The sequence below is a fragment of the Erpetoichthys calabaricus genome, chromosome 2 (genome assembly GCF_900747795.2).
Source record: "Erpetoichthys calabaricus chromosome 2, fErpCal1.3, whole genome shotgun sequence".
Taxonomy (NCBI): domain Eukaryota; kingdom Metazoa; phylum Chordata; class Cladistia; order Polypteriformes; family Polypteridae; genus Erpetoichthys; species Erpetoichthys calabaricus.
Genome location: NC_041395.2, coordinates 66,077,598 through 66,103,546, shown reverse-complemented (window position 1 = coordinate 66,103,546; position 25,949 = coordinate 66,077,598). Strand labels below are relative to the sequence as shown.

The window sequence follows — 25,949 nt, the reverse complement described above, 5'->3', positions numbered from 1 at the left end:
TCAAACAACCTTAAAAGAAGTGGATTTTTATATAATTAACTCTGCTTGTACTTTAATAGACACACAGCACAATTATCAGTGGTAAAGTATGTATTGTATTGTTAAAATAATCCCAAAAGTGTGTTTCCATACTGTATATGCACTAAAATGTTAATTTGTTACTGATGATTCTGCTGTGTAGTCTTCTATACAGATTTTGTATCAGCTCTTTGTATCATGTATTAGCAATCTACAGAGACGAGCACTTTTATTTGAGCGGTCTTGGTGAGATTTACAGAGGATGTTGTAATCTTTTAATTTTCAGTGGAGAATATTGTTTACCTTTTAAGAGCAAAGTTATGGCAAAACCAAGAGATCACTATTGCCATACATGACAAAGACGCCACATTATTTTCTTTAACCAGCATTATTCTACTTTAGACGGACTGATGCACAATGAAACTATGAACAATGTCATTTTGTTCACACTTAATGTAGTGAATGCACAATAACACAATCCCATTACTGTAAATGTATACTGCAAACATTTTTTTTACTCTGTGACCAGTCAGTCTGGCTACATGATCATTGTTATAAATATTGTCATCTACACTAATGTGAGTAACTTTTACTTTTTCATAAAACTACAGGTTACAAAATATACATCCTGCTGATGGGGACTTAACAAGACAGTCCTCAAGATGTATTACTCTATAGAAAATATATAAAGTATGTGAACATGAGTGACAGATCACTTTTTAAAGTTTCTGTCACACTTTACAAGTAGGAATTCCACTGTACTCTGTACATGTGAGTATAATAAACCTACAGCCTATTATCAGTAAGCTGTACAAAAATGCCAAGTTAATGTCCTCCTTCTCATCCCTTGTATTAATACTGAGTTTCTCTCTCTGCCTGAGGATTTTACATACCCTGCTGGTATAAATGAATGCAATCTTGTGATGTGCTCACTCAAAAAGAAGACAAGGCTTTAAGTGTCAACTGGGCTTAACAGAGGTTTCAGGAAATAAATCTTCAAAATCTAACTCATACATCTCATCTTTTTACCTATTTAGTACAACAGCAGTTTAATCAGGGTTCTGCCATCCAGGATGGTCTTACAAGTGTCTCTCTTTGCCTAATACATGGGTGACAAAACCATCATGAAAAGAGGCATTTTGAAATAAATAGACAGCAATGAAAAGGCCTTTCGGAAATGTGCCCTTGTTAAATAGAAATAAAGTCATAATGAAATAAAACCTGGAATATTTAAATTCCATCCATCCATCCATTATCCAACCCGCTGAATCCATACACAGGGTCACGGGGGTCTGCTGGAGCCAATCCCAGCCAACACAGGGCACAAGGCAGGGAACCAATCCCGGGCAGGGTGCCAACCCACCGCAGGACACACACAAACACACCCACACACCAAGCACACACTAGAGCCAATTTAGAATCGCCAATCCACCTAACCTGCATGTCTTTGGACTGTGGGAGGAAACCGGAGCGCCCGGAGGAAACCCACGCAGACACGGGGAGAACATGCAAACTCCACGCAGGGAGGACCCGGGAGGTGAACCCAGGTCCCCAGGTCTCCCAACTGCGATGCAGCAGCGCTACCCACTGCGCCACCGTGCCGCCCAATATTTAAATTAAATGTAATTATATTATTAAAATACAATATTATGATTAAATTTATTGTTTTTAGTAATTCGATGACTTTTATTTAATTATATGCTTTTTTTACAGTTTAATGACTCAAATATATATTAGGGTGGTCCACAAACCAATGTAAAAAAAAGCTTTTTAGGGATAGCTTGATTAACAGTGAAATTTTGACAGGATTGTAAATGTAGCAGGTTAGGTAGGTAAGAGTTTCAAGAAGATTCTAGTAGTAAATAGCATTATTTGATGAGAAAGTCTCAGCAGGAACAAATGAAAAGATGGTGCAAAGCCTGCAGTGGCCATCATTACCAAACATTCCTTGACATATTAAGCTGAAAGTAAGTCTGAACAGCTGAAGTTGTAGGATCAAGTAGCAGAAAGAACAACAGGAAAAAGTCAAAGAAAGGTCTCAGTTATTTCTTAAGAAATCACTAGAATAGTGGACACATGATACATTCTTCATCAAATTTGATGAACTGTCCAAAAGCATGACGGTGATGAATGACACAGGTGAATGGGGAATAAGTCTCTTCAAAAAGTACAATGACAAACTGACAAAGGACAAGGAACAGAAATAATTTATTCTTCAACTGGTTGCAAGCCAGTTCAAAAATTTTCCCACTTCATCAAAGACAGTACTAATGTCATAAGCCTACAAGTGTGGAACGGATGTCTGGTGTTAAATTCGGCTGAATTTACTGGAGTTACCTGTAAATTTTTCTTTTCATTAAACCTTTGTGTGTTTGTTATAAATATGATAGAGAACTAAACTAGACATTTGGAGACCCTGAATCTGTTTTTTAGACCACTCTAATATATATAAATATATATATATATATATATATCCAGTATTATAAAAGAAAATCTTGAGACAAGACTATTGCCAAGAGATTTTTTTCAAGTCCCGCCCTCCTCTCAACCATTTTCAACCATGCCCACAGTCCTCTTACCTCTCATTCGTGTGAATGTTTTTGTCAGACACAGTTCTTACGCTACTCAGCTCTTATACATTTTTACGTATTCCTCTGTGGTATAGCGGGTCCAAGGCTCAGAAGAAAAGCCCAGTTTTTAAATAGATAATCGCAGCACTTGCGCATTATAGAGGGGGTGTGGTAGTGTGGCTGGAGTGATGTGATGTGGGTGTTATCTCGTTTAAGTGCACTGGTGGGGAATTGTCCGCCTTCGTAATTGAAACCAGGAGCTGCTGATCACCACACCTGAGCCACATCACCATTATATATAGTAGGAACGCGAGTGCGGAGGGGGGAAAAAAAGAAAGTGGACAGAGGTTATGGGAGAAGAATGCGGCAAGAAGCAGAAAGCCGGTGCGTGAGCAAACAAACACAGGCTCACTGTCAAGAGCAGAAGGCAGCTGAGAAGTGAGCCCTAGCAGGGTGTTTGTCCAGCACCCAGTGGCAGACGGCAGTGGTTGCTCCTGCTGAGTGTTAGTGAGGAGCAGGAGTGTGACTGGAAGGAGGATGGCTTGCTGCATAAGGCCACATTAGGTAGTAGGAGGCAGGAGGTTTGGGAGGTGGACGCCCTAGCATGAGTGCCCTGGTCGCTGGGGAACCCAAGTTTTGGTCTGGCGGAGCCCAATGGAGCCAGAGACCGAAAGGCTTCCAGACCGATGGGAGGTCAGCTGCAGGTAGGGCGACTCCCCTGGTGCAGGGCCCAGAAGGGAGAAGCAGGAGAGCCGCCAGAAGAAGAAGGCACCGGTTTTTGTTTTAAAGGACTGCTTCCAGCCATTGTTTTTAACGTTGTTTTAACTAGATTTATTTATGGGATTTTTAACCTCCACATTTCACTTGTTTTTAATGGACTATTTATTTAATGACGTTTGGAGTACTGCACTATTTATTTTGAACACTGTTTTTGGTTTTGTTGTTTTTAATAAAAGCACTTGCACCTTTTTGCACCATCCCCTTGCTTCGTTGTGTCCTCAATATCCTGCTCATCCGGTTACATTACCGACGGTGTTGGAGTTAAGAGCTCCCAAAAGGGAAGTGGGAGCTGGAACAAGAACCTGCATCGCCACATCCTCACTTTAAGTTCCCAATAAATGAACACTTATTATGTCCAAATCTTATTGAAGAATAGAAGTTATGTTGACTGAGTGTTCTAAATTGACCCTGTGTGCATGTATGTGCATGTGTGTGGGTGCATGTGTGGGTGAGTGTGTGTGTGTGTGTGTGAACTATTTAGGGCTGTCAGTGCTGTCAAGCCTCCTATAACCTGAATTGGATTAAGCAGGTTTGTGAATGTTTAAGAAAGCCAATTTACAAAAGTATTTTTAAAGTCGGGCGGCACGGTGGCGCAGTGGGTAGCACTGCTGCCTCGCAGTTGGGAGACCTGGGGACCTGGGTTCGCTTCCCGGGTCCTCCCTGCGTGGAGTTTGCATGTTCTCCCCGTGTCTGCGTGGGTTTCCTCCGGGCGCTCCAGTTTCCTCCCACAGTCCAAAGACATGCAGGTTAGATGGATTGACGATTCTAAATTGGCCCTAGTGTGTGCTGGGTGTGTTTGTGTGTGTCCTGTGGTGGGTTGGCACCCTGCCCGGGATTGGTTCCTGCCTTGTGCCCTGTGTTGGCTGGGATTGGCTTCAGCAGACCCCCGTGACCCTGTGTTCGGATTCAGTGGGATGGTAAATGGATGGATGGATGGATTTTTAAAGTCATAGGCACAGATGTTGTCTGAGTTTTCTTCACTGGCTTTCCACTCTGCTGAAAGTTCTTCTTTTGGGTCCCTGACTTCTTTGGAGGTTTTTAAGGTAGCCTTTAACCAGCCTTTAACCACTCTTAGTTCACTGTCTTCTTTTCTTCTGCCTGCTACCTTCTGGACCTTGCCTGTGTTATTGGTTTAAGAGAGAAATGGACACACCCAACCTTTCTAATCAGACTAATTGCTTTGTAATCTTCTGCATGTCCTGTCTAACACAGCAATTTACCAAAAATACGCACTTTTCAAAGTCTCTCGGCTATGGTTTCAAGAAGATTTACAAAGAACTAAGTCCAGCTAATTAACCTGAAGTATTTCTAAATAGACAGAAACCATCAACACAGTAACAATCACTAAGTTTTCAAAATCTGGTTCAGTGTACAGTATGTTTGCACATGGGCCTTCATACGGTCAAAAACCTTTTCTGGCTTTCTGTTTGCTAAATTTTTAATCTGCTGAGAACAATGACAGCATTTTTTCTGAACAGGTGGTTTTTCCATTTGGTGATTGTTTTCTTAGTCTAATTTTCCCCAGCTTTATTACATGTATGAACTGTTTACATTTTTCCCCAACAGGTCATTTCCAAAAACCAACAAATGGATAAGAAGAAACGGCCACAAAGTGCTGGACAGAATGAATCTACTAAAAGAGGCTTTAGGAGTCCTACATCATTTGATGGTTTCATACCTTCCTATCAGAACAGTGTGGAGGATATGTTAATTCATCAGCATGATGACAAAAGTGACAAAGGCACTTCTTTCTCTGAATATCATCAGTTCAGGTGAAGTAACACAGTTGTCATTGTATTTAATGCCAAAAAAAGTTTGAAAATTATATTTAACCCAAAATGCATAATGTTTCTTAAATCCAGGTTACAGATTAGATGCTCTTTGAACAGGTTGCCTTTTCAAATTAATTAAAATGGAGACAAATTGTTTCAAAAAACTTTTTCAGTAGCCATAGTTCAACTTTTGAATCATTTAAGGATTATTTTACTTATATGCTTCAGATCAGAAAGTGTAACATTAAAAGATCACAATTACTTCAGGCTTCAAAGTGATTAGCCAAATTTTAAACTAATATGAGATTAAATAAAAGAAGTGTTAAAATCAGAAATGAGATCCACTCACAGTTCAGGCCTGCGTTCACTGTTTAAGTAGACGTAAAACTTACACAGAACTATTGGTAGATTAAAAAGAAGAGTAGATAGATAGATAGATAGATAGATAGATAGATAGATAGATAGATAGATAGATAGATAGATAGATAGATAGATAGATAGATAGATACTTCATTCATCCCCTCAGGGAAATTCAGGCAACCAGTAGCTCAAGCACATCAGTAAAAATAAGCAAGAAGAACATAAATACCTAAATAATTACATAAATAAACAAACACAAACAAATAAACAAATAGCTTTAAAAGGTCACTTTTTACAGTGTTGGAAGGAAGAGTGGTGAACCAGGTCAAAAGCGTTATAAAGTCTTACGGCAGTAGGAACAAATGATCTCTTAAAGTGTTCTGTTGTACAGCTCAGTGAGAGAAGACAACTGCTACATCTTCTCTAACCTGCCAAAATGTTGTAGAAAGGATGACTGCTAGTGTCCCTTTACACCTTTCCACCTCAGTTCCCAGTGAGTCCACAGTCCTGCCCAGCACTGAGCCAGCCTTCTTCACCAGCTTGTACAGCCTCTTAGTGTTCTTATCTGTCATACTGCCTTCCCAACAAACAGCAGCAAAAATGAGAACAAAGCATACATACATTGAATGATCCAAGTCTTCTGAGGAAAAAAGCCTGCTCTGCCCCTTCCTGTAGAGGACATCTGTGCTCACAAACCGGGTTATTTTACTAGCTACACTAGAAACTAGGTGATCCTTCATATAAACCATTTTACTAGTTATTTAACTAACTGTGCTTGGTGATACAGGGACATGCTGCCTCTCCCTTTACCTCCTAGCACAGCTAGTTAAATAGCTAGTAAAATGGTTTATATGAAGGATCACCTAGCTTCTAGTATAGCTAGTAAAATAGTTTCCACCAGGGAAACACATGGTGTTAAACATCCTATTCTCCGGAGCTGAAAAAGCCATACCGTGGTCATCAAGCTGGTACTAAACTAAAGGCTAGGAGATGGAGATACAAGCATTTTCTTCCATTGACTCTCATGGGGAATGTTAACTCTTTGCTTAACAAGTACGAGAAGCTGGACGCACTTATGAAGAACCAGCAGGTGTTACGGGAATGCAGTTTAATGTGTTTAATAGACACTTAGCTGACAGATAACATCCTTCACTCCTGTGTGGATCAAAGCAGATTCACTATGGTACGAGTGGAAAGGAAAGAGTTTGGGGCCAGGCAGTGTTTGTGAACAATAGATGGTGTAATCCCGAAGACATATCTGTGAAAGAAAGGATTTGCTGTCAGGATATTGAACGCTTGCTGGTTACCAGGCTCTTTGCTTTTTACTGCATTTTTTTTCAGTACCGCAGTAAAAATAATATGCTGTTTGATAGTTGGCTCCCACTAATTTATAAATATAATGTCAAGGGCATACTACTTAGTAATTCCAGACCAGCTACCTTCTTTTCATTTTTCACAATCACCACTCTTTAAATTTATTTGCTATTTTCATTTTGAATAATTATCTCATCTTACTTAAAATCTGATACTTGTGTTGTGATCGTCAGGACCCTGCTGAACAAAATATTCAAAAAGTGATTATATGCCATTTGTCATACCTAGATGCTTTACATGTTTGGCTGTGTTTATCCATGTTTCATATTTATTAAAACTAGAGAAAAAGCCTTTCTTATTTGAATAGAATTAAAATTGAGAACTGCATGGTAAAATTTCTGGACAGTTCAATCAACCCAACCAGTACATTTAAGTTTAGGCAAATTATGACATCCTACCAAGAGAAAACAGAAAATATCTGGATGTCAGTGGAGTCCATTGTTCATAAAGGAAAATGGAAAAAGAGTGGCTTCTGCAAAAAATGGAGCCAGGTGGCCTGCCAAGTGTCAAGGTTGTAACAGTTTGAAGAAAATAATTTAAAAGTCATGAGACTTCAATTATTGAAAAATAGAGCATACGTCAAAAAACTGGATCAAAGGAACCCAGGAACTGTATAATATTAGCACTTTTGCAAAAATGGTTGTTTTAAGCTATCAGAGTGGTGGCTCTGACACTAGGGATCTACACTCGCAATCGGAAGGTTGCCGATTCGAATCCCATAAAATGCCAAAAGGGACTCTGCTCTGTTGGGCCCTTGAGCAAGGCTCTTAACCTGCAATTGCTAAGCGTTTTGAATAGTGAGAAAAGCACTATATAAATGCAAAAAATTATTATTAAAAAAAATTAGATGTCCAATGCACACATTTGCTAAAAGGATATGCCTTTTTCTGATTAGTTGATCTGCTTTAATGTACTTAAGCTTTTTTGTTAACCAGATATAATAGGTCAGAAAAATGGATATAATCAAAGGAGTCAGGCTGATAAGCATAACTTTAGCCTGTGCCAGGTGTTCACATTGTCAGTGAAGTTCTTATCCTCACACTTTTGTTGAGCCATCTGAAACTGAATGAAGATGGAGGACTGGTGCCATCAGGGCGAAATGAGGTGTTACCAGTGTTGTTTAATTGAAGTTTAAAAGTTGTGGGAATCACATCTGAATAACATGGGCTCCAAATATGTAAAATGCTGATCATGATGAGCAAAAAGCAAAAAGCAGAAAAATAGAATGATTTGAATGCCAGGCTAAAGGGTAGAGGCTAGATAGTACAAGAAGAAATGCCAATGACGTCACCTCAGTGTGTCACCACAGGAGACACCATGTTTTACAACATGAGGTTAAGCTGCATGTTTATGCCTCTAGATATACACTTCCTTGGCATACGTGCATAATGCACCAGACCACACTTGTGTTCTGCTTCAGGAAGATCTAGCTACCATTTAAGAGGAGTCTTCAGTTTCTTGACAGAAAGCTTGAGGTAAGGTTGTTCTAGTCACTAATTATGGCAGTGGAGAGTGGCAGCATGTTATATGTTGAGCACATTCAAGTAAGAATTTCACTGTACTCTGTAAATGTGACAATAATGACCCAGTAAACCTATTAAAGCATTGTTAATTTCTATCAAGTCATTGCCTAAGATTATGAAGTATGGTGTACCAGAGATTATCATTACTCACAGGCCCTGAGTAAGTACCCTGTAGGCATTTCAGACTTCTTCAATGCCTTATGTTCTGGTATCACCATACACACACAATATTATGGTTTATGTCCTTTTTATTTGTGTTGCTACTAGTTTTAAAATGTGGAATTCTTTGGAATGACTAGTTACTCCAGGTGAGGCATTTTAATTTTTTCTTGTCTCAATTAAACTTCTTTACTCATGCTTAGGGATCTGGGTTTCCTTTCTCTGTTCTCCTGTTTCTGGTCCTCGTCATCCTGGCTACCCTTGTCATAATATACCTTGGAATACACCATAGTCAATCAATGACAGTGCAAACTGCATCTGTGTCGCCATAATTTTGAAATAGAACCAGTTTGTGAGTGGGAGCTAGAAGAGCCTGCACAAATGTACTGTTCTAATGAAATTCAGCCCAGTATTGAACTATTTATCTGCTCGGGACCAAAACACGATTACTTATTTCTGGGTTTGTCTCTTCCTTTTGTAACTACATCTATTATAGCACTGGGCGCAAACTGGAGTTGTGACTTTGTACATATTGGCAAGTCTTCTCACTAGCCGTGGTAGGCCTAGACTGCTTTGCTGGACAGGAAAATAGGTTAAAGTATTTCCCTATATTTTGCCAACTAGTGTCATCGTGTTTACCCAAGTAAAGGGGCTTTGGTTACCATTTGCAATGACTGTCTGTTAATTCATCAGCTGCTGGCTAGACACAAATATGACAGCTGCTACCTACTGGTGGACAAGTAGTTGGATAAAAACAAAAGAGCCTCATCTTTTTTCTGGGTGTGAGACTGGACAGTTAAGAAAGAACTAAAATGGCCACTGCCTTTTATTGGACTGTACACTGGAAATGGAAAAGGGTACCACCACTCATTTCTGAACAGATGACAGGAAAGAAGCACAATTTTGCTGGTCAATCTTGTCAGCCTCCTCTTTGTTTTAGATGGATACAGTAGCTGGAAAGAAACAGCACAGAAACAGGCAGCCAAGACTGTGCCATTTGGCCAAATGGACAGAAACCAGATTGCTGCTGCTCAGCATGGGATGGCCGCCTGGACAGAAACAGGACTGCCTCTGTTCACAATAAGATGGCCAGCTGGGCAAGGAGCAGGACACCTGCCACACAGAAACTGACTGCCAGCTTTGCAAGGTTTTTACCATTCAGCTTTAGCAGGCTGACAGGTCAGATTCACCGAATGTTCCAGTGGGCAGCTACGAGGGAAGGAAAATGTGAATCCTTGTCTAAAGTTACCTTCTGACTGTAAGTTCCTTTGACCACTAGATGGGAGCTGCATTTAATATCTATATGAGTTCTCTGGAATTACTTCCTTGGTAAGAAACATGCTGTGAAAGTCCTGCTGCTATCCTAACAGACCGTTCTGTGGCATACCTAATTACTGCTGAGCTGACTGGACACCAAAATAGACAGCATGGTTCCTCCTCTGAAGGAGTTTCCCTGATCTTCTGTCAGACCCCCCTGACATGTCTCTGTAACTTTGGGGGACCATTTAAGCAAATAACACATGCTACCTACTGGATGTACTTTTCTTTCATTAATGTGGATCTATCATTTCAAGCACAAAACCTATTGATTCCCTCACCTGCCTCTTCCTTTCCTGACAACCCTATGACAGTTAGGAAATGCCCCAGAGGTTTTGAAGAAATGTCCTGCAGACAGACAATGAAGAAGGTTTATTCACTCTGAGAATGGCAACAACATATTCTGTTTTGATTCTTTTTTGCATATTATCTTATTATGTATTTTTATGTATAAAATTAGTAATCAAATTAGTACCTTTAAAACCAGAGTTTTGCATGGTAGGTGGTACATGGATGTAGCAGGCAGCACAGCAGCCTTATAAATCTAGCATTTTTTAATGGTCAAACAGACTATAACAGTCAAACTAGAATCAGAGTTTACCACAAGCCTGAATATTGTCATGTCATTGAGGGAAAGTTAATTTCAGCAAATGCAGTTTGCTTAATTCAATGCATTATTGTAAAGTCACAGTTATTGTCGTGTAACCACAATTTAATTTGCAAGAACTTCCATGACTGTCAAAGAAACCAACACAAGTAGTGCTTTCAGAAATTCCCTGTGAACCATCTCAGGGTGGTAATTGCCAGAGATCCCATGGTTAAATGCTGTGATTGAAGTCTGCAGTATACTTTATTTGCAAATTATTATGTTATTTTTTATTTCATTTAAAGTTGAAGTCATGTCCCTATAGACAAAAATGTGTCAGAATATTACACCCAATAAGAAAAAAAATCTTGACTCAATTCACCCCAATTAAGTGTTTTTTTAATCGTGGGAATGGATTTCAAGTTTCTGAAAATCTCCACAGTTAAAATGGGAATACTGTGTTGTAGCACTTAACACACATCAGTTCATCATCTGAGTTTAGCACTGGATAATCCCTTCTGAAATAAGCACTTATATTTGTAGTAGGATGCCGACCAATTACTAAGGTTAAAATAGTTCAATTTTAAAATCATTTGAATACAAAGATGTAAGCATTTAAAAGTACTACCTTACATACATGTGTGCTAATTTTAACTTGCTGGTTTTCACAATAAATGATTTGAGAAATTTTCATAAACAAGCACAACATGTTTAACACTGGTTTTCAAATACTGATAAACATTCCTTGATAATTAATAATGGAGATAAATCATCCTATATTGCACCACATCTCATCAAGCATTTTAAACTTTTTTTCTTTTACTTGTAAAGCTTTGTTGCGGTTTAAAACATGTATGTGTCATTGAGATAATCAGGATGCAGGATGTATGTGGGTATCCCAAAACGGTGCACCCTGAAGTTTCTTGTATATAAAATCCTGACATTTCTCTAAGGGAAGAAGGAAGAAAGGGAGAAGCCTGTAATGTAAAGTAGAGAATTCAGCCTCCAAGCACTCCTTTCATCTAGTGAGTAGGGATGAGTCTAGTTGGTGGTGTGTCACATGTCACGAATCCCAGTTTTTATCTTGATAGAATCTTTTTATCTAATTTGGGCATGTTATATTGTTACTTATGTTTTTGAATTCTTTTTATTGTTGTGATGGTGACATCATCATGTTGCTATTTTGGGGTTTTTTTTTTTGTTTGTGGATACCATTTTGTGTAGTTTCTTACAGGCACTGCCATCTTGTTTGCTGTTGCTGTGATCATTGCCAGTCACGTGACAGTAAGGTGCATTGTGACAATGTTTTTTTTTTGTGTTTCCTATATAAGGTGGTGGCAGCCAGATGTCTGTGTACTAGATTTGACCTACAAAACAAATCATAAATTTGAACTTTTCTTTTTTTTCTATTTTATAGAATTTATTCAAAGCACATAACATTCCATACAAGCAGGTCAAACTTGACGAAACTAAAATTAATTCAGCCCCCACCCATGAGAAAGAGAGGAAGGCAACAGCCAGAGTAAAAGTTTAAGGGTAGAAAAAAAACAACTTTTCTGAAATAGTTAGGGCAACAAAACCAAGTTAGATATGGGACTTTTGGCAACTTTATTTTGACTTTGCTTTTAGTCATTTTCTGATTTATAGCTATTTTCTTACTTATTGCTTGCGATTTTACATTGTCCCTCTACACCTGAATCCATCCCCTAGTTTGACATTTTGAGTCTCTGCATCATTCTAATAATCCTGACAGCAGAGCACTTGATTTTTCTCTATTGAAAGTTGCACATTGTATGTCTTTCTTCTTGGGAACATTGTAAAAATGTAATTGAACTAATAATGCTTGACTGAAACATGGACAGAAAATTTTTATATTGGAGTGTCTGCAGCAGTAGTAACTTTAGTGACAGCTATGAAAATGTGGATACAATCTATTTGATTGTATACAGTGCACAAATATAGGAAAGCAATATGATTTATTATGCAAGTACTGTACCAATAAAGTGCATAAGAACACTTGCCAGATATCTTGGCAATATATCATTGCTAACAAAGGACAAGAATGATGATTCTTCAAATGCACTGTGCATATCTTCTGGCTACTCAAGGTAGCTGATTTCTATCCATCATGCATAAAGTGAATGTTAACTTCTAGTGTTTTGCACTGATAACAATAATAAATTTACTGATGCATTCACTGTAGGCACAAGAGTATGAAGAGGAGTCATTTGATGGGCACATGTCGTCAATTCAAGACAAGTCAGATTTATTTATATAGCACATTTAACACAACTGCAAGTTCACCAAAATACTTCACAGTAATACACAATACAGTAAAAGCTCAATATCCTCTAAAACACAGTTCCCAGAAGCCAAGCGCTAAAAAATAATAATAAATATAAATAAATAACTAAAAAGCTGTACACTATATTAATAAATAAAAATCTTAACAAATTTTAGGAATAAGCCTTTTGCTATGAGCCAAAATGCCAGTGAATAAAAATGTTTTTAATTGTGATTTAAGTTCTACTTTTAATTAAAATGGTTGTCATATTTTTGTCTAAAATACTGTATCAGAATTATTGCATTAAATAGTGATGAATTTCTACCAAAGAAACTGTTGACCTATATATTTTTTTTGCAAATGAAAAATTCCACTACTTGTTTGTATGTACTATAAAATACAGCAAAAGAAAAAGATGAAATATTGGGGTCTGTAGCAGAGTTCTATTCAATTGCGATTGTAATGGGAGATAAAAAAACAAACAAAAAACACTGTAGGCTCATAATCATCGCTTTACAAGCCTCTTAGAAGTGCTTCCAAGGATGTAAGAGCATCAAGCTTGGATGCTGGTTTGGCAATGATTGCTGGCTTCCTGTCTGCTCTGATCTTTCATCTCGGCTGGACTTCCAATGAGGAGCGATATCACAGTTCTTTCCAGTTTTCTTACACTATTCTATGGAAGAAGAGGGAAATGACATTAGCTCCATTGTCACCCCACCATCCTTTTCATCAAATCTTAGTGTACAGAGCCACAAGGCACTTTCTTAGCACACGTGTCATATATAATGGATTCGGAAAGTATTCAGACCCTCTCACTTTCTGCACACTTTATTGTGTTTTAGATTAAATTGTACATAAATAAAATAAAATAAAAATTTCCCTTTACAATCTAAACTCAATAGCCCATACTGACAAAGTTGAAACACGTTTTCAGGAAGGTTTGCAAATGTATTAAAAAACCTGAAATCTGTTATTCATATAAGTATTCAAACCCTTTATTAGGCTGTTTGTAGAAGCTCCTTTGGCAGCACAAATTACAGTTTCATGTTATATTGATTAAGACTCTACACATTGTGCATACAGTACCAGGTTTTCAGCAGTTTATCCCAATCTTCCTGGTAGATCCACTCAAGCACTGTTAGATTGGATGGGAAGGGTCTGTAAAGTAACATCTTTAGGTCTGTCCACACATATTCTATGGGATTTAAGTCCGGACTTTGTCTGGGACAATCAAGGACCATTGGAGACTTGTCTTAAAACCACTTCAACCTTGGCTTGGACAAATGTTTCAGGTCATTGTTAGGCTGAAAGGTGAACAGTCACTCCAGTCTGAGGTTTCATGCAGCCTAGAGCAGGTTATCTTCAAGGACCTCTCTTTATTTGACTGTATTCATCCATCCTTCAATTCTGACCAGTCTCCATATCCCTGCTGCTGAGAAGCACCTCCACAACTTGATTCTGCAGCCATGATACTTCACCACAATGATGTTATTAGGCAGGTGATGAGCAGTGCTTGATCCTTAACAGACATAATGGTTGGTGTTCTGCCCAAAGAGTTCAATTTTTGTTAGATCAGATCAGAGAATTGTTTTCCTAATGCTGTCAGAATCCTTAAAATGTTGTTTGGTGAATGTTTTCTCAAAATTGACTTCCATCTAGTCACTGCACCATAAACACCTGATTGATGGAGTGCTGCTGAGATGGCAGCACTTCCATTTCAGCAGATTACTTTTATCTTGGCAGCTTCCAGACTTCTTCCTTTTCACAATTATTTAAGTCATTGCACTCCTGGGAACACACAAAGTGTAAGAAATGGTTTTACACCCTTGCCCTAATCTATGCCTCTCCACAATTTTATTGCTGAGGTTTACAGAGAGTTCTTTGGATTTCATAGCTTGTTTTTTTGCCTTAAATGCAGTTTGAATTGTGGGAGGTTATATACACAGGTGTGTGCCTTTCTAAACAGTGTCCAGCCAAATCAAATTGCCACAGGTAGAGTTCTAGACACATCTCAAAGATAATTAAAGCAAACAGGATGCACTTGACCATAATTTGGAGTATCACAGCAAAGGGTCTGAATGCTTATATCAGAGAGTTCAGTTTTTGATTTTTAATAAAATTGTAAACCTTTCTGAAAAAATGTTTTCACTTTGTCATTATGGGTTACTGACTGTTCATATATATGTTGTTTATGGGATAGAGAGAGAAAGAGTAATGGCCCAGTGCAACACATGCAGTAATGTTCCCTTGGGATAGTTTACGGTAGGCAAAGTTACAGAAGATTGAACTTCTGTCTGATTAGCAGATGAAAAGCTGTCAAGGTGGCAGCTCGTCCTGATTGACAGGTAGCAGGACATGACTTCTAGTTGGGTAGGCTGGAGAAACATTGCCTATTGTAGAATGAATTCAGGCATTACTAGCAAAAGACTTTGTATTCTTCTGCCAGTACTTTAGAAACAGCATTAAGTTGTCCATTTATTAAGGCTTTCTAAAGTACAGTTCCCATTAATAGATGTACAGCTGCTAGAGGCTTTTATAGAATGTTTTAGCTATCTGCACCTGTAGTGAAAGTAAGGCTTCAATTATTCCTGATATGGGTTTAAAAGTTGTCTCAATTTAGAAGAAACAGGATGATCTGTAGTGAAGAAGAGAGTTTTTTAGAGAGAAAAGTTGGCAGTTGAGGAAGGAGTACTTTAATATACCTCTGAGTTGGGCAGGTTTTTATATTTCTGCTGCTGTATGTATCTGAATTTCCCCATGGGATTAATAAAGTCTATCTAATCTAATCTTATCTAATATAAATCTAGATTACCCCTCCAGAAAGACACAAAAAACAAGACCAGTGTCAGCCTTTCCAAAGTAGTAGAAGGGTTTTATCTTCCTAATTTAATATGTACTCTGTATTCTACTTTTTTATCTTTATGGACAGTTTTTTATTAGTTAGGCCTCTTTGACATTATCTTTGGGTAAAGAGAGTGGTTGCTATTACAATATTTAAATGAATAATATTTGTATGCATATACTTATGCATATGTGTGCATAATAATTATGTGTGGGTGTGTGTAAGGCCTTGGTGGTATACTGTAGCTCTGCTTCCATCTTTTGGGCTTGAGAAGCTCTACTGTCCTCTTGCCAGGACCCCATGGCCTCTCTCTCTTGCTCTCTCTCTCCCTCTCTCCCTTTCCCTTTCTCCTTCCCTCTCACGGCTATCCACCACATAGACATAGAAACATGCTCTTCACAAACAATTGTGAGTTAAATGCTAACCTTTTCGCTCTTCGCTTGTGCTATGCCACCCTGATGCCACATTTGTCCTTGATAATGCTTTACAACATAAATAAATACAGTGTTGGCTTCTAGTATATGTTTTTCATTATAGGGTTAGAAAACTTCTTTATTACATGTAAAATGCAAATATTTTATGATATCACATTGTATTATTGTATGCTATTATTCTTTAATATGATAATCCATTTTGTATAAAAGGATATTGGAAAACTGTATAAACGAAAGTGTGAAAATCACAAGTTACCTATCATAAACCAGCATTTGTGTATGCCATTATTCTTTAAAATTATAATCTGTTGCATGATAAAAATATTGGGAAAACTGTTTAATCGTAAATATAAAAATGACAAGTTCACTATCTTAAACCAGCACTTAAACTTTAAATGTATAAACATACATCTTACAGAATTCTTTTAAAATAAATGTTTTGAATCATTTTGTTGACCAAAAAGTTTATTTTGCTAAAACATTTGAACTTCATTTTATATATTACTCAAAAGTGTTAAATAACTGAGGCTGTGTTTTTACTACTCCAGAAAACAAAGTGCCCCACTTGTAAATTCGAGGACTGTGCATATTTTTTCACTCTGTGTCTTTTGTTCATTTCTTCTGTTTATGCCTCTCACCCTGGTAAGACTAGTGTTTCCCCACTGACAGAAGCAAAAAAAAGCCAGTCTCTGTTATTATGCACTCAGCTCATGGAACTTACTAACTTGGACAACTGCCAGATTTTGATCTCTATTGTGTGTGCATATTTTGTTCTTCAATTTTTACTGAAAGAAGCCATAATTACTTAAAGAGAGAGCTATACTCAATTTTGGTGAAAACACAGAAAATCTACAGTATTAAACAATGAAAATGGTTTTCATCATTCTTTGTTTCAAACAAATTATGATGTATTTATAATCAGTTCTTGTGAAAGTTAGCATCCTATCAAAATAGAAAATACTTCTGAATACAATTAGACTTTTAAGAGTCACAGCATGATGTATGGTATTATATTGAACTATTAATAGTCAATGGAAATTTGTCTTGTACATTTTTGCTCAGGCGAAATAGGTACATGGGACACATTGAGTGACAGTAATCTGGCAAAGAGCCACAGCAATGCTAAATCCCTGCCAACTGTTATTATCCTAGGGGTGAATTCACTTCTAATATACTATGTGATAAGCTAGAACTGCATACTTCTTATTGAAGCTTTACTTGTCTGAGTAGCTGCATTTTCCTTGTTTGAATAGGATTGTTGGCCTCATGGGGACTGATGTCTAGAAATATATAAAATGAATATACTGATGAGGACTATGTAGTGGATAAAAGCACTTGTTAAATATACAACAAAAGCTTAAGAAACGGACCATCTTTTCAATTAAGACTAAATGAGGATTATTTGATGTTATGTATTTTTCAGATGAATCAGTTTAAAGTGCTCTATTCCAGTAAATTGCATACAAAGTTACAACTGCCATTCAAAAACAGCTAACGCCTGCTAGGTACATTGAATCAGTGAAGCCTTAAGTGCCATGCTAATTTGGATTTGTAATTTTCTATGTGTTATTTTTCTTTAATATTTGTAATCTCAGTTAGTTAGATGATTATCTCTCTGGTATTAATCTGGTTGTATTTAAAGTTGTAAATTTATATTAGAGTTCCAGTATACTACAGATACAGAACAAACCATTGTATATTCTTTTTCTGTTGAAAAATAATCATTAAAATTAAACAAGAATCATTATTTTACAGTTCATGTCGATAACTGTATAGCTTTTTCTTAATGGGCACAATGTGTACCATGTTGCTTCATAGGTCAGCGCAGATATTTTGGATTCTGATCCATCTTTGCAGCCTGATTTTTTCCAATAATTGAAAGGTGTGTTCATTAGGTTAACTGATAACTAAATGGCACCAACCTGTGTTAGTGTGTCCTGTTCAGGGATGGCTCCTGTCCTGAACCAAATGCTGCTAAGATTTAATGTGACTCTAATTTTAATGTATAAAGAGATGAATTTAGGGGTCTGTATGTTTTTAAGTATTGAATAGCCCTTCATTCTTCATGAAATCATATGAAAGGTCACAAATGTTTGAGTGTAGGCCTTCCTTGTCAGTGGTAGATCATGAAGGTGTTAATGGCTTTAAGTCATTTATCACTTAAGATGAATGTCACTTGTATTTTTAGGAATTGGGACATTGCTTTTGGCAAAGCTAAAAATTCATGAGACAGTTCTGTAAGGCCCCCTCTTTATTTCCTTATCTTTCCAAGTAGAATGGGGATTCCCAGGTGTTAAGACTTGTATCAAGATAATTAAGACACACTGTTTTCAAGAATAGAATCTTTCTGCCAGTTTACTGCCCATTTTCTGACTAGATACAAGTTAGCCAGTTTCCCCCGTCAAAGAGAGTATTGTAGCTTTAGTCACCATTTATGACACACAAGAAGGACAGTGACCTTCTAATTAGATTCTATAATGTACAGATTAGGGTTGAATACACTTTGGGTTTTAATTATAGGGTAATAACCTTGGTAAAAAGAATGGACTTTATTTCACTACTTGGAAGATTTGCAAGCTGTACCCTTTGTTTTGATCACATTTTTATCAATAAAATGAAAAAAGAACACAGTAAAAGGAAAGGAAAACAACAATAATAACAGTGAGTTGTGTAAGAACAAAAACAAAATGCCACTCCTGCTGGTACCCATCTGCCCCACACCACAGCTGAACCCTTTTATTGTTATGTGCTAGAAGTATTTAATAGTAATGTTTTGTGTTTATTTTTCTCACAAAGCATTCTTATTATTTTTTTTTATTTTTCATTGCAACATGTTTAATCTTTCCTGCAATTATTTAACAGGATCTTATTTTAACCGTATGAGTGATTTAAAGAACAAAATGTACCCTCCTCTCAAGGAAACCTGTCATATGCTTACTCCATGTCCACAAAGACGAACTGTAACTTCTTCTGGCCTTCTCTATACTTCTACATCAACATCTTCAGAGCAAACATTACATCTGTGGTGCTCTTTTTAGGCATGAAACCACACTGCTGCTCAGTAATCATCACCTCACTTCTTAACCTGGCTTCCACTACTCTTTCCCTTAACCTCATGCTGTGCTTGATCAATTTTATCCCACTGTAGTTATAACAGCTCTGCACATCCCCCTTATTCTTAAAAATCGGCACCAGTACACTTCTTCTAAACTCCTCAGGCATCCTCTCACTTTCCAAGATTACGTTACATAATCTGGTTACAAACTCCACTGCCATCTCTCCTAAACACCTCCATGCTTCCATAGGTATGTCATCTGGACCAATGGCTTTTCTGTTCTTCATCCTCTTCATAGCTGTCCTTACTTCTTCCTTGCTAATCCTTTGTACCTCCACATCATCCAACCTTCTCTCTCTCACGTTCTCTTCATTCATCAGCCTCTCAAAGTACTCTTTCCATCTGCTCAGCAAACTATCCTTGCTTGTGAGTATGTTTCCATCTTTATCCTTTATCACCCTAACCCTGCTGCACATCTTTCCCAGCTCGGTCCCTCTGTCTAGCCAATCGGCACAGATCCTTTTCTCCCTCCTTAGTGTCCAACCTCTCATACAACTCATCATACGCCTTTTCCTTAGCCTTTGCCACCTCTCTCTTCACCTTGCGCCTTATCTCCTTGTACTCTTGTCTACTTTCTGCATCTCTCTGACTATCCCACTTCTTCTTCGACATCCTCTTCCTCTGTATACTCTCTTGTACTTCCCCATTCCACCACCAGGTTTCCTTTTCCTCCTTCCTCTGTCCAGATGTCACACCAAGCACCCTTCTTGCTGTCATCCTTACTACTTCTGCTGTAGTTGCCCAATTGTCTGGTAACTCTTCACTGCCACCCAGTGCCTGTCTTACCTCCTCCCTACACTCGACCTTGCAGTCTTCCTTTTTCAACTTCCACCATTTGATCCTTGGCTCTGCCCTCACTCTCTTCCTATTCTTGATCTCCAACATCATCCTGCAGACCACCATCCTATTCTGCTTAACTACACTTTCCCCTGCCACTACTTTGCAGTCTTCAGTCTCCTTCAGATTGACTCTTCTGCATAGGACGTAATCTACCTGTGTACATCTTCCTCCACTCTTGTACACCGCCCTATGTTCCTCCCTCTTCTTAAAATATGTATTCACCACAGCCATGTCCATCCTTTTGGCAAAATCCACTATCATCTGACCACCTTCATTCCTCTCCTTGACACCATACTTACTCATCACCTCCTCGTCTCCTCTGTTTAACGATGATATCTGGAAACCCTGTAAATGTTTGTTTTTCTCTAGCTTAAGTGGAGTTTTTTTTTGTTTCTTTGTTTTTTTTTTTTCTGTCCTCCTGGTCATCTGACCTTATCATCATGCTCATCCTTAGAGATTAAAAATATATTATATACAGTACTGTGCAAAAGTTTTAGGCAGGTGTGAAAAAATGCTGTAAACAAAGAATGCTTTCAAAAATGAAAGTGTTAATCATTTATTTTCATCAATCAACAAAATGCAGTGAATGAACAAAAGAGAAATCTAAATCAAATCAATATTTGGTGTGACCACCCTTTGCCTTCAAAACTGCATCAATTCTTCTAGGTACACTTGCACACAGTTTTTGAAGGAACTCGGCTTGTAGGTTGTTCCAAACATCTTGGAGAACTAACCACAGATCTTCTGTGGATGTAGGCTTCCTTACATCCTTCTGTCTCTTCATGTAATCCCAGACACACTCGATGATGTTGAGATCAGGGCTCTGTGCGGGCCATACCATCGCTTCCAGGACTTCTTGTTCTTCTTTACACTGAAGATAGTCCTTAATGACTTTGGCTGTATGTTTGGGGTCGTTGTCCTGCTGCAGAATAAATTTGGGGACAATCATACGCCTCCCTGATGGTATTGCATGATGGATAAGTATCTGCCTGTATTTCTCAGCATTGAGAACACCATTAATCCGGACCAAATCTCCAACTCCATTTGCAGAAATGCAGCCCCAAACATTCAAGGAACCTCCACCATGCTTCACTGTTGCCTGCAGACACTCGTTATTGTACCGCTCTCCAGCCCTTCGACGAACAAACTGCCTTCTGCTACAGCCAAATATTTCAAATTTTGACTCATCAGTCCAGAGCACCTGCTGCCATTTTTCTGCACCCCAGTTCCTATGTTTTCGTGCATACTTGAGTCGCTTGGCCTTGTTTCCACGTCGGAGGTATGGCTTTTTGGCTGCAACTCTTCCATGAAGACCACTTCTGGCCAGACTTCTCTAGACAGTAGAAGGGTGTACCTGGGTCCCACTGGTTTCTGCTAGTTCTGAACTGATGGCACTGCTGGACATCCGATTTCGAAGGGTAATAAGCTTGATGTGTCTTTCATCTGCTGCACTAAATTTCCTTGGCCGACCACTGCGTCTACAGTCCTCAGCGTTGCCCGTTTCTTTGTTCTTCTTTAAAAGAGCTTGAACAGCACATCTTGAAACCCCAGTCTGCTTTGAAATCTTTGTCTGGGAGAGACCTTGCTGATGCAGTAGAACTATCTTGTGTCTTGTTGCTGTGCTCAATCTTGCCATGACATGAAAACTGTCTTCCACAACCTCACCTTGGTAGCAGAGTTTGGCTGTTCCTCACCCAGTGTTAAGCCTCCTACACAGCTGTTTCTGTTTCAGTTAATGACTGTGTTTCAACCTACGTGTGACATTGATGATCATTAGCATCTGTTTGGTACAATTGGTTGATCATACACCTGACTATAATCCTACAAAATCCCTGACTTTGTGCAAGTGTACCTATAAGAATTGATGCTGGTTTGAAGGCAAAAGGTAGTAACACCAAATATTGATTTGATTTAGATTTATCTTTTGTTCGCTCACTTTGCATTTTGTAAATTGATAACAATAAACAATCATTATTTATATTTCTGAAAGCATTCTTTGTTTACAGCATTTTTTCACACCTGCCTAAAACTTTTGCACAGTACTGTATAAATACTCATTTTTTCTACTAACTATATATATATATCTGTGTTATATAAGCTCATATTGATGTTTTATTGTTTATTCATTGCTATTCTTGACTAATTTAACTTGTTTTACTTTTTTGTAACTATTTCTTTGACATCTTGTAAAGCACTTTGAGCTACATTCTGTGTATGAGAATGTGCTCTAGACATAAATGTTGTTGTTGATGCTCTATGAACTCTTTGCCATGGCTCTGTGTTCAAGTGAAGAATTTTACTTGTTGTGAAGTGCAATCGTTTTATGTGCTTTCTGTGTGGTCCTTTGCCCATGCCCATGATGTGGTATAGCCTTCCTCAATGGACTTTGAGTGTTAGGCTCTTTGCTGCATCCCCTGCAACATGGTAGTTAAAGGTGTGACTCTGTCTAGTGCAAGAATTTAGAGGTAGTGATTCACCTCTTGTATTAAGACTTCTTCTTCCAGATTGTGTTTAGTTACTGTTACTGGATCTTAGAATGAGTGATCCCTCCCTCAGGGCGTTAGGAGGGATTTCACTGTTCAGCTTCAAGAAGAATTTATAACAAAAAAAATTACTCATTCATTTCCCAAGCATGATCTTTTATGTTATATGTTTATCTATAGCCAGAGCCTCTTATGGCATCAATGAGTGTATGATAATAATCAGCTCTATATGTTACAGATGTCCATTGCATAATAAAAAAGAAGGTATACATTTTTGATATAATTTTTTTTCACTTTGGTTGACACTTAACAAAAATTTTTCAATTCTCTGTATAGTAATTGGTCACTTGATGGGAAAATCAGTCACTGTTCACTCGAATTAAATGTTAATAAGTTTTTACCTTAGATATGTACCTTTGTTACTTCTAGCTCAATAGACTACAATTTTATCCTTAGTGGAAGCCTGCTATGAATCATTAAGTTAAAACATCTCAAATAAAATGCTCCTTTCAGAGTCCTTAAACACAGATCCATAACCCTGTTTAGATTACATTGGCTGATTGCCCATTTGCAGAATGTCATATTCTACCACTAAATGGAGCTTTGATCCCAGCCCTACTCTGATTACACCGCTATAACCTGTTTAATAGCTGAGACTCTTGAAAGATGAATTTTAGATATCCTTCAGACCTGATGCACTATACTGTACATGTTCATCCCACTTTACTGCTTTCTCTCCCTTTAGATATTGTACTTCAAATCATAACTGAAGAACATTTTCTGTATTTTAATTTTAGACTTTGATTTAACCTACTTCTTCCTCATTTAGTTTTAATGCATAGCTTACATTAACTCCTCTTTTATATACACTTTATTCCATGCATGTCCTGTTTATAATTCTTAATTTTGTTATTTTAATTTCTGTTAAAAACATTGTTCATTGTTCAAATTATATTACTGCAGTATCTTCAGAATTGTGAACTCTAACAAATAAAAATTATGCTATTTATTCTTTAAGGTGAGAATATGTCAGATTTGCATAAATTAGGCTGACTAGTGATATATGATGTAGAGACAATTTTATATCACTGAAGTATTTCTGTTATGCTTGCTTTACATTAAACTGAAATAATATATTTTTAATAGAGGCAATATATAATCTGGTGTTAATACAGAAATTCATAAAGAAAAATTTTGTTTCTGCTTTGTTTTTAGAAATTATATGTCTCCTTACAGCAAGACATCAGTGAAAGACACCAAGAGAAAAAGGCGCTCAGCTTCTGCCAGAGTCTTCAGTTCAAAGTCTGTAGTTGCTTCACGATTACGGTCTCGAGAGTGCAGTTCGATTGAAATCAATTCAGTTCAAAGCACCAATGAAGCTTCTGAAGTGGGTAGCATTGCATGCAGTAGTACAACAATTTCAGGCCTTAAATTTCTCCCTAAGAAGAATAGTTCACCAAGTACTCCCCCATTTCATCTTTGGTAATTATTTGATTCACTTTTTATGTTTCTTGTTTTTTTGTGCTTACTGCTAACATATTTTAACTCCAAATTTTTGCAGAGTGGAAGCGTTAGAACAAAACTGGTGGTGTGCTTTGCAGGAAGTACATGGAAGATAAGATGCAGTTAAAGGACAAAACACCAAGAGATCAATTAGAGCAGCAACCAAAACTCACAAGAGATTAGTGACTAGTAGTCAAAATTGTCATGATTTAGGCTGTAAACTTATGCTTCGTAGCCTGTTTCTTTAAGAGAAGCTATTTGCGTACCGTTGTCAGGGTCACACCCCTTGTCTCTAGGGGCGGGGTCTCCAGGGTTGTGACCTTGCCTTTCGCTAGGCACCTTATCCGATCTGCGGATAGAATTCCTTACTTTCATCTTGATATTGTGCTTTTTCTTCTGTTATTGCCTGGTTACGACTTAGTGCCTGTTATTTGACTTTGATTTTGCCTTTTGTCTAGGTTATGGTCACTACAATTTTTCTTTTCTTTTTTTTTGGCCTTTTGCCGCTTCTCCTGGTTTACTCACAAATTCAGTTCTCCTGTTTTCCTGCTGAGTCAGGACAAAAACACTCAATAGCAAAAGGTTGAAACTGAGAAAAAATAAGGTAAGGAAAACAAAAGTTTTCAGACAGAAGGTTTTTAGAATCCATGAATTTGGATAGGAAAATTATGAAAAAGTTAACTTTTATACTGTTTCATCGTATGCAAGGTATAACGACCTCCGAAGACACTCCCCCTAACAATGTGGGTAGGAGTCCTAAAAACAACAATACCATTTATTTATATAGCACATTTTCATACAAATGATGTAGCTCAAAGTGCTTTACATGATGAAGAAAGAGAAAAAAGACAAAATAAATTAAAAAATAGAATTAGGGAATACTAATTAACATGGAATAAAAGCAAGGTCTGATGCCAGGGAGGACAGAAAAAACAACAAAAAAAAAAAACTTCAGACAGGTGGAGGAAAAAAATAAAATCTGCAGGGGTTCCAGGCCATGTGCGCACCCAGCCCCCTCTAGGCATTCTACCTAACATAAATGATCTCAATCAGTCCTTATTGTATTCAGGGTTCACATGGAGGAACTTGATGATGACGGTCATGTGGACTTCTGGCCTTTAATTCATCAATGTAAGAACATCACGGTGCTTTGATCAGGTGGTGGTGGGGCAGATCGCCACCACAGAAAACTGGAAAAAGAACAGAAGAGAAAGTAGGAGTTAGTACAGATTATGGAGCTACCAGGAATAATAATGATAATTAAATGCATATACAGAGTGTAAGGATTAAGCTAAAATAAAGCTATGAGAAAGCCATGTTAAAATAATGGGGTTTTAGCAGTTTTTAAAGTGCTCCACCATATTAGCCTGGCGAATTCCTATTGGCAAGCTATTCCAGATTTTAGGTGCATAACAGCAGAAGGTTACCTCACCACTTTTTTTAAGTTTAGCTCTTGGAATAATAAGCAGACATTCATTTGAAGATCTAAGGTTACAATTTGGAGTGTAAGGTGAAAGACATTCTGAAATATAGGATGGAGTGAGATTATTTAAGGCTTTGTAAACCATAAGCAGTATTTTAATGTCAATTCTAAATGACAAAGGTAACCAATGTAGTGACATCAGAACTGGAGAGATGTGCTTGGATTTTCTTTTCCTAGTTAAGATTCTAGCAGCTACATTCTGCACTAGTTGCAATCAGGAAACAGAATGGCACCACCCATTAATAAACAAATATGGCATTCAAAATAGCCCAAATCAATTAGAAAATCACAAAGTATACACGTTACTGGCATGTCTCAGCCAGGATGTCTACCCTGGCTGGAGTTCAAAGTCAGGTTTCTTGTCTCTTTTGTCCACTGTTTTGCTATTTATCTATTTTAATGTGACTTTTGTTTATTATCTGCTTTAATGCCAATGCCGGTGTTATCTTCTTTGTGTATACTTGCCAATCACTGCCAGAAACTGCCCTATAAATATGGAGGATCTC

At 37.7% G+C, this 25,949-nt stretch overlaps 1 protein-coding gene across 1 annotated transcript in view; it reads left to right on the top strand.

Moving 5' to 3' along the window:
* Positions 1-25,949, top strand: part of LOC114645277 (doublecortin domain-containing protein 1-like) — a 559,771-nt gene that overhangs the window by 43,593 nt on the left and 490,229 nt on the right. Inside the window, exons 2-3 of the mRNA XM_051922996.1 lie at positions 4,935-5,140; positions 23,673-23,939. Of these exons, the coding sequence (XP_051778956.1) occupies positions 4,956-5,140; positions 23,673-23,939 (452 nt within the window). The 5' untranslated portion in view covers positions 4,935-4,955. The remainder of the gene's footprint in view (positions 1-4,934; positions 5,141-23,672; positions 23,940-25,949) is intronic.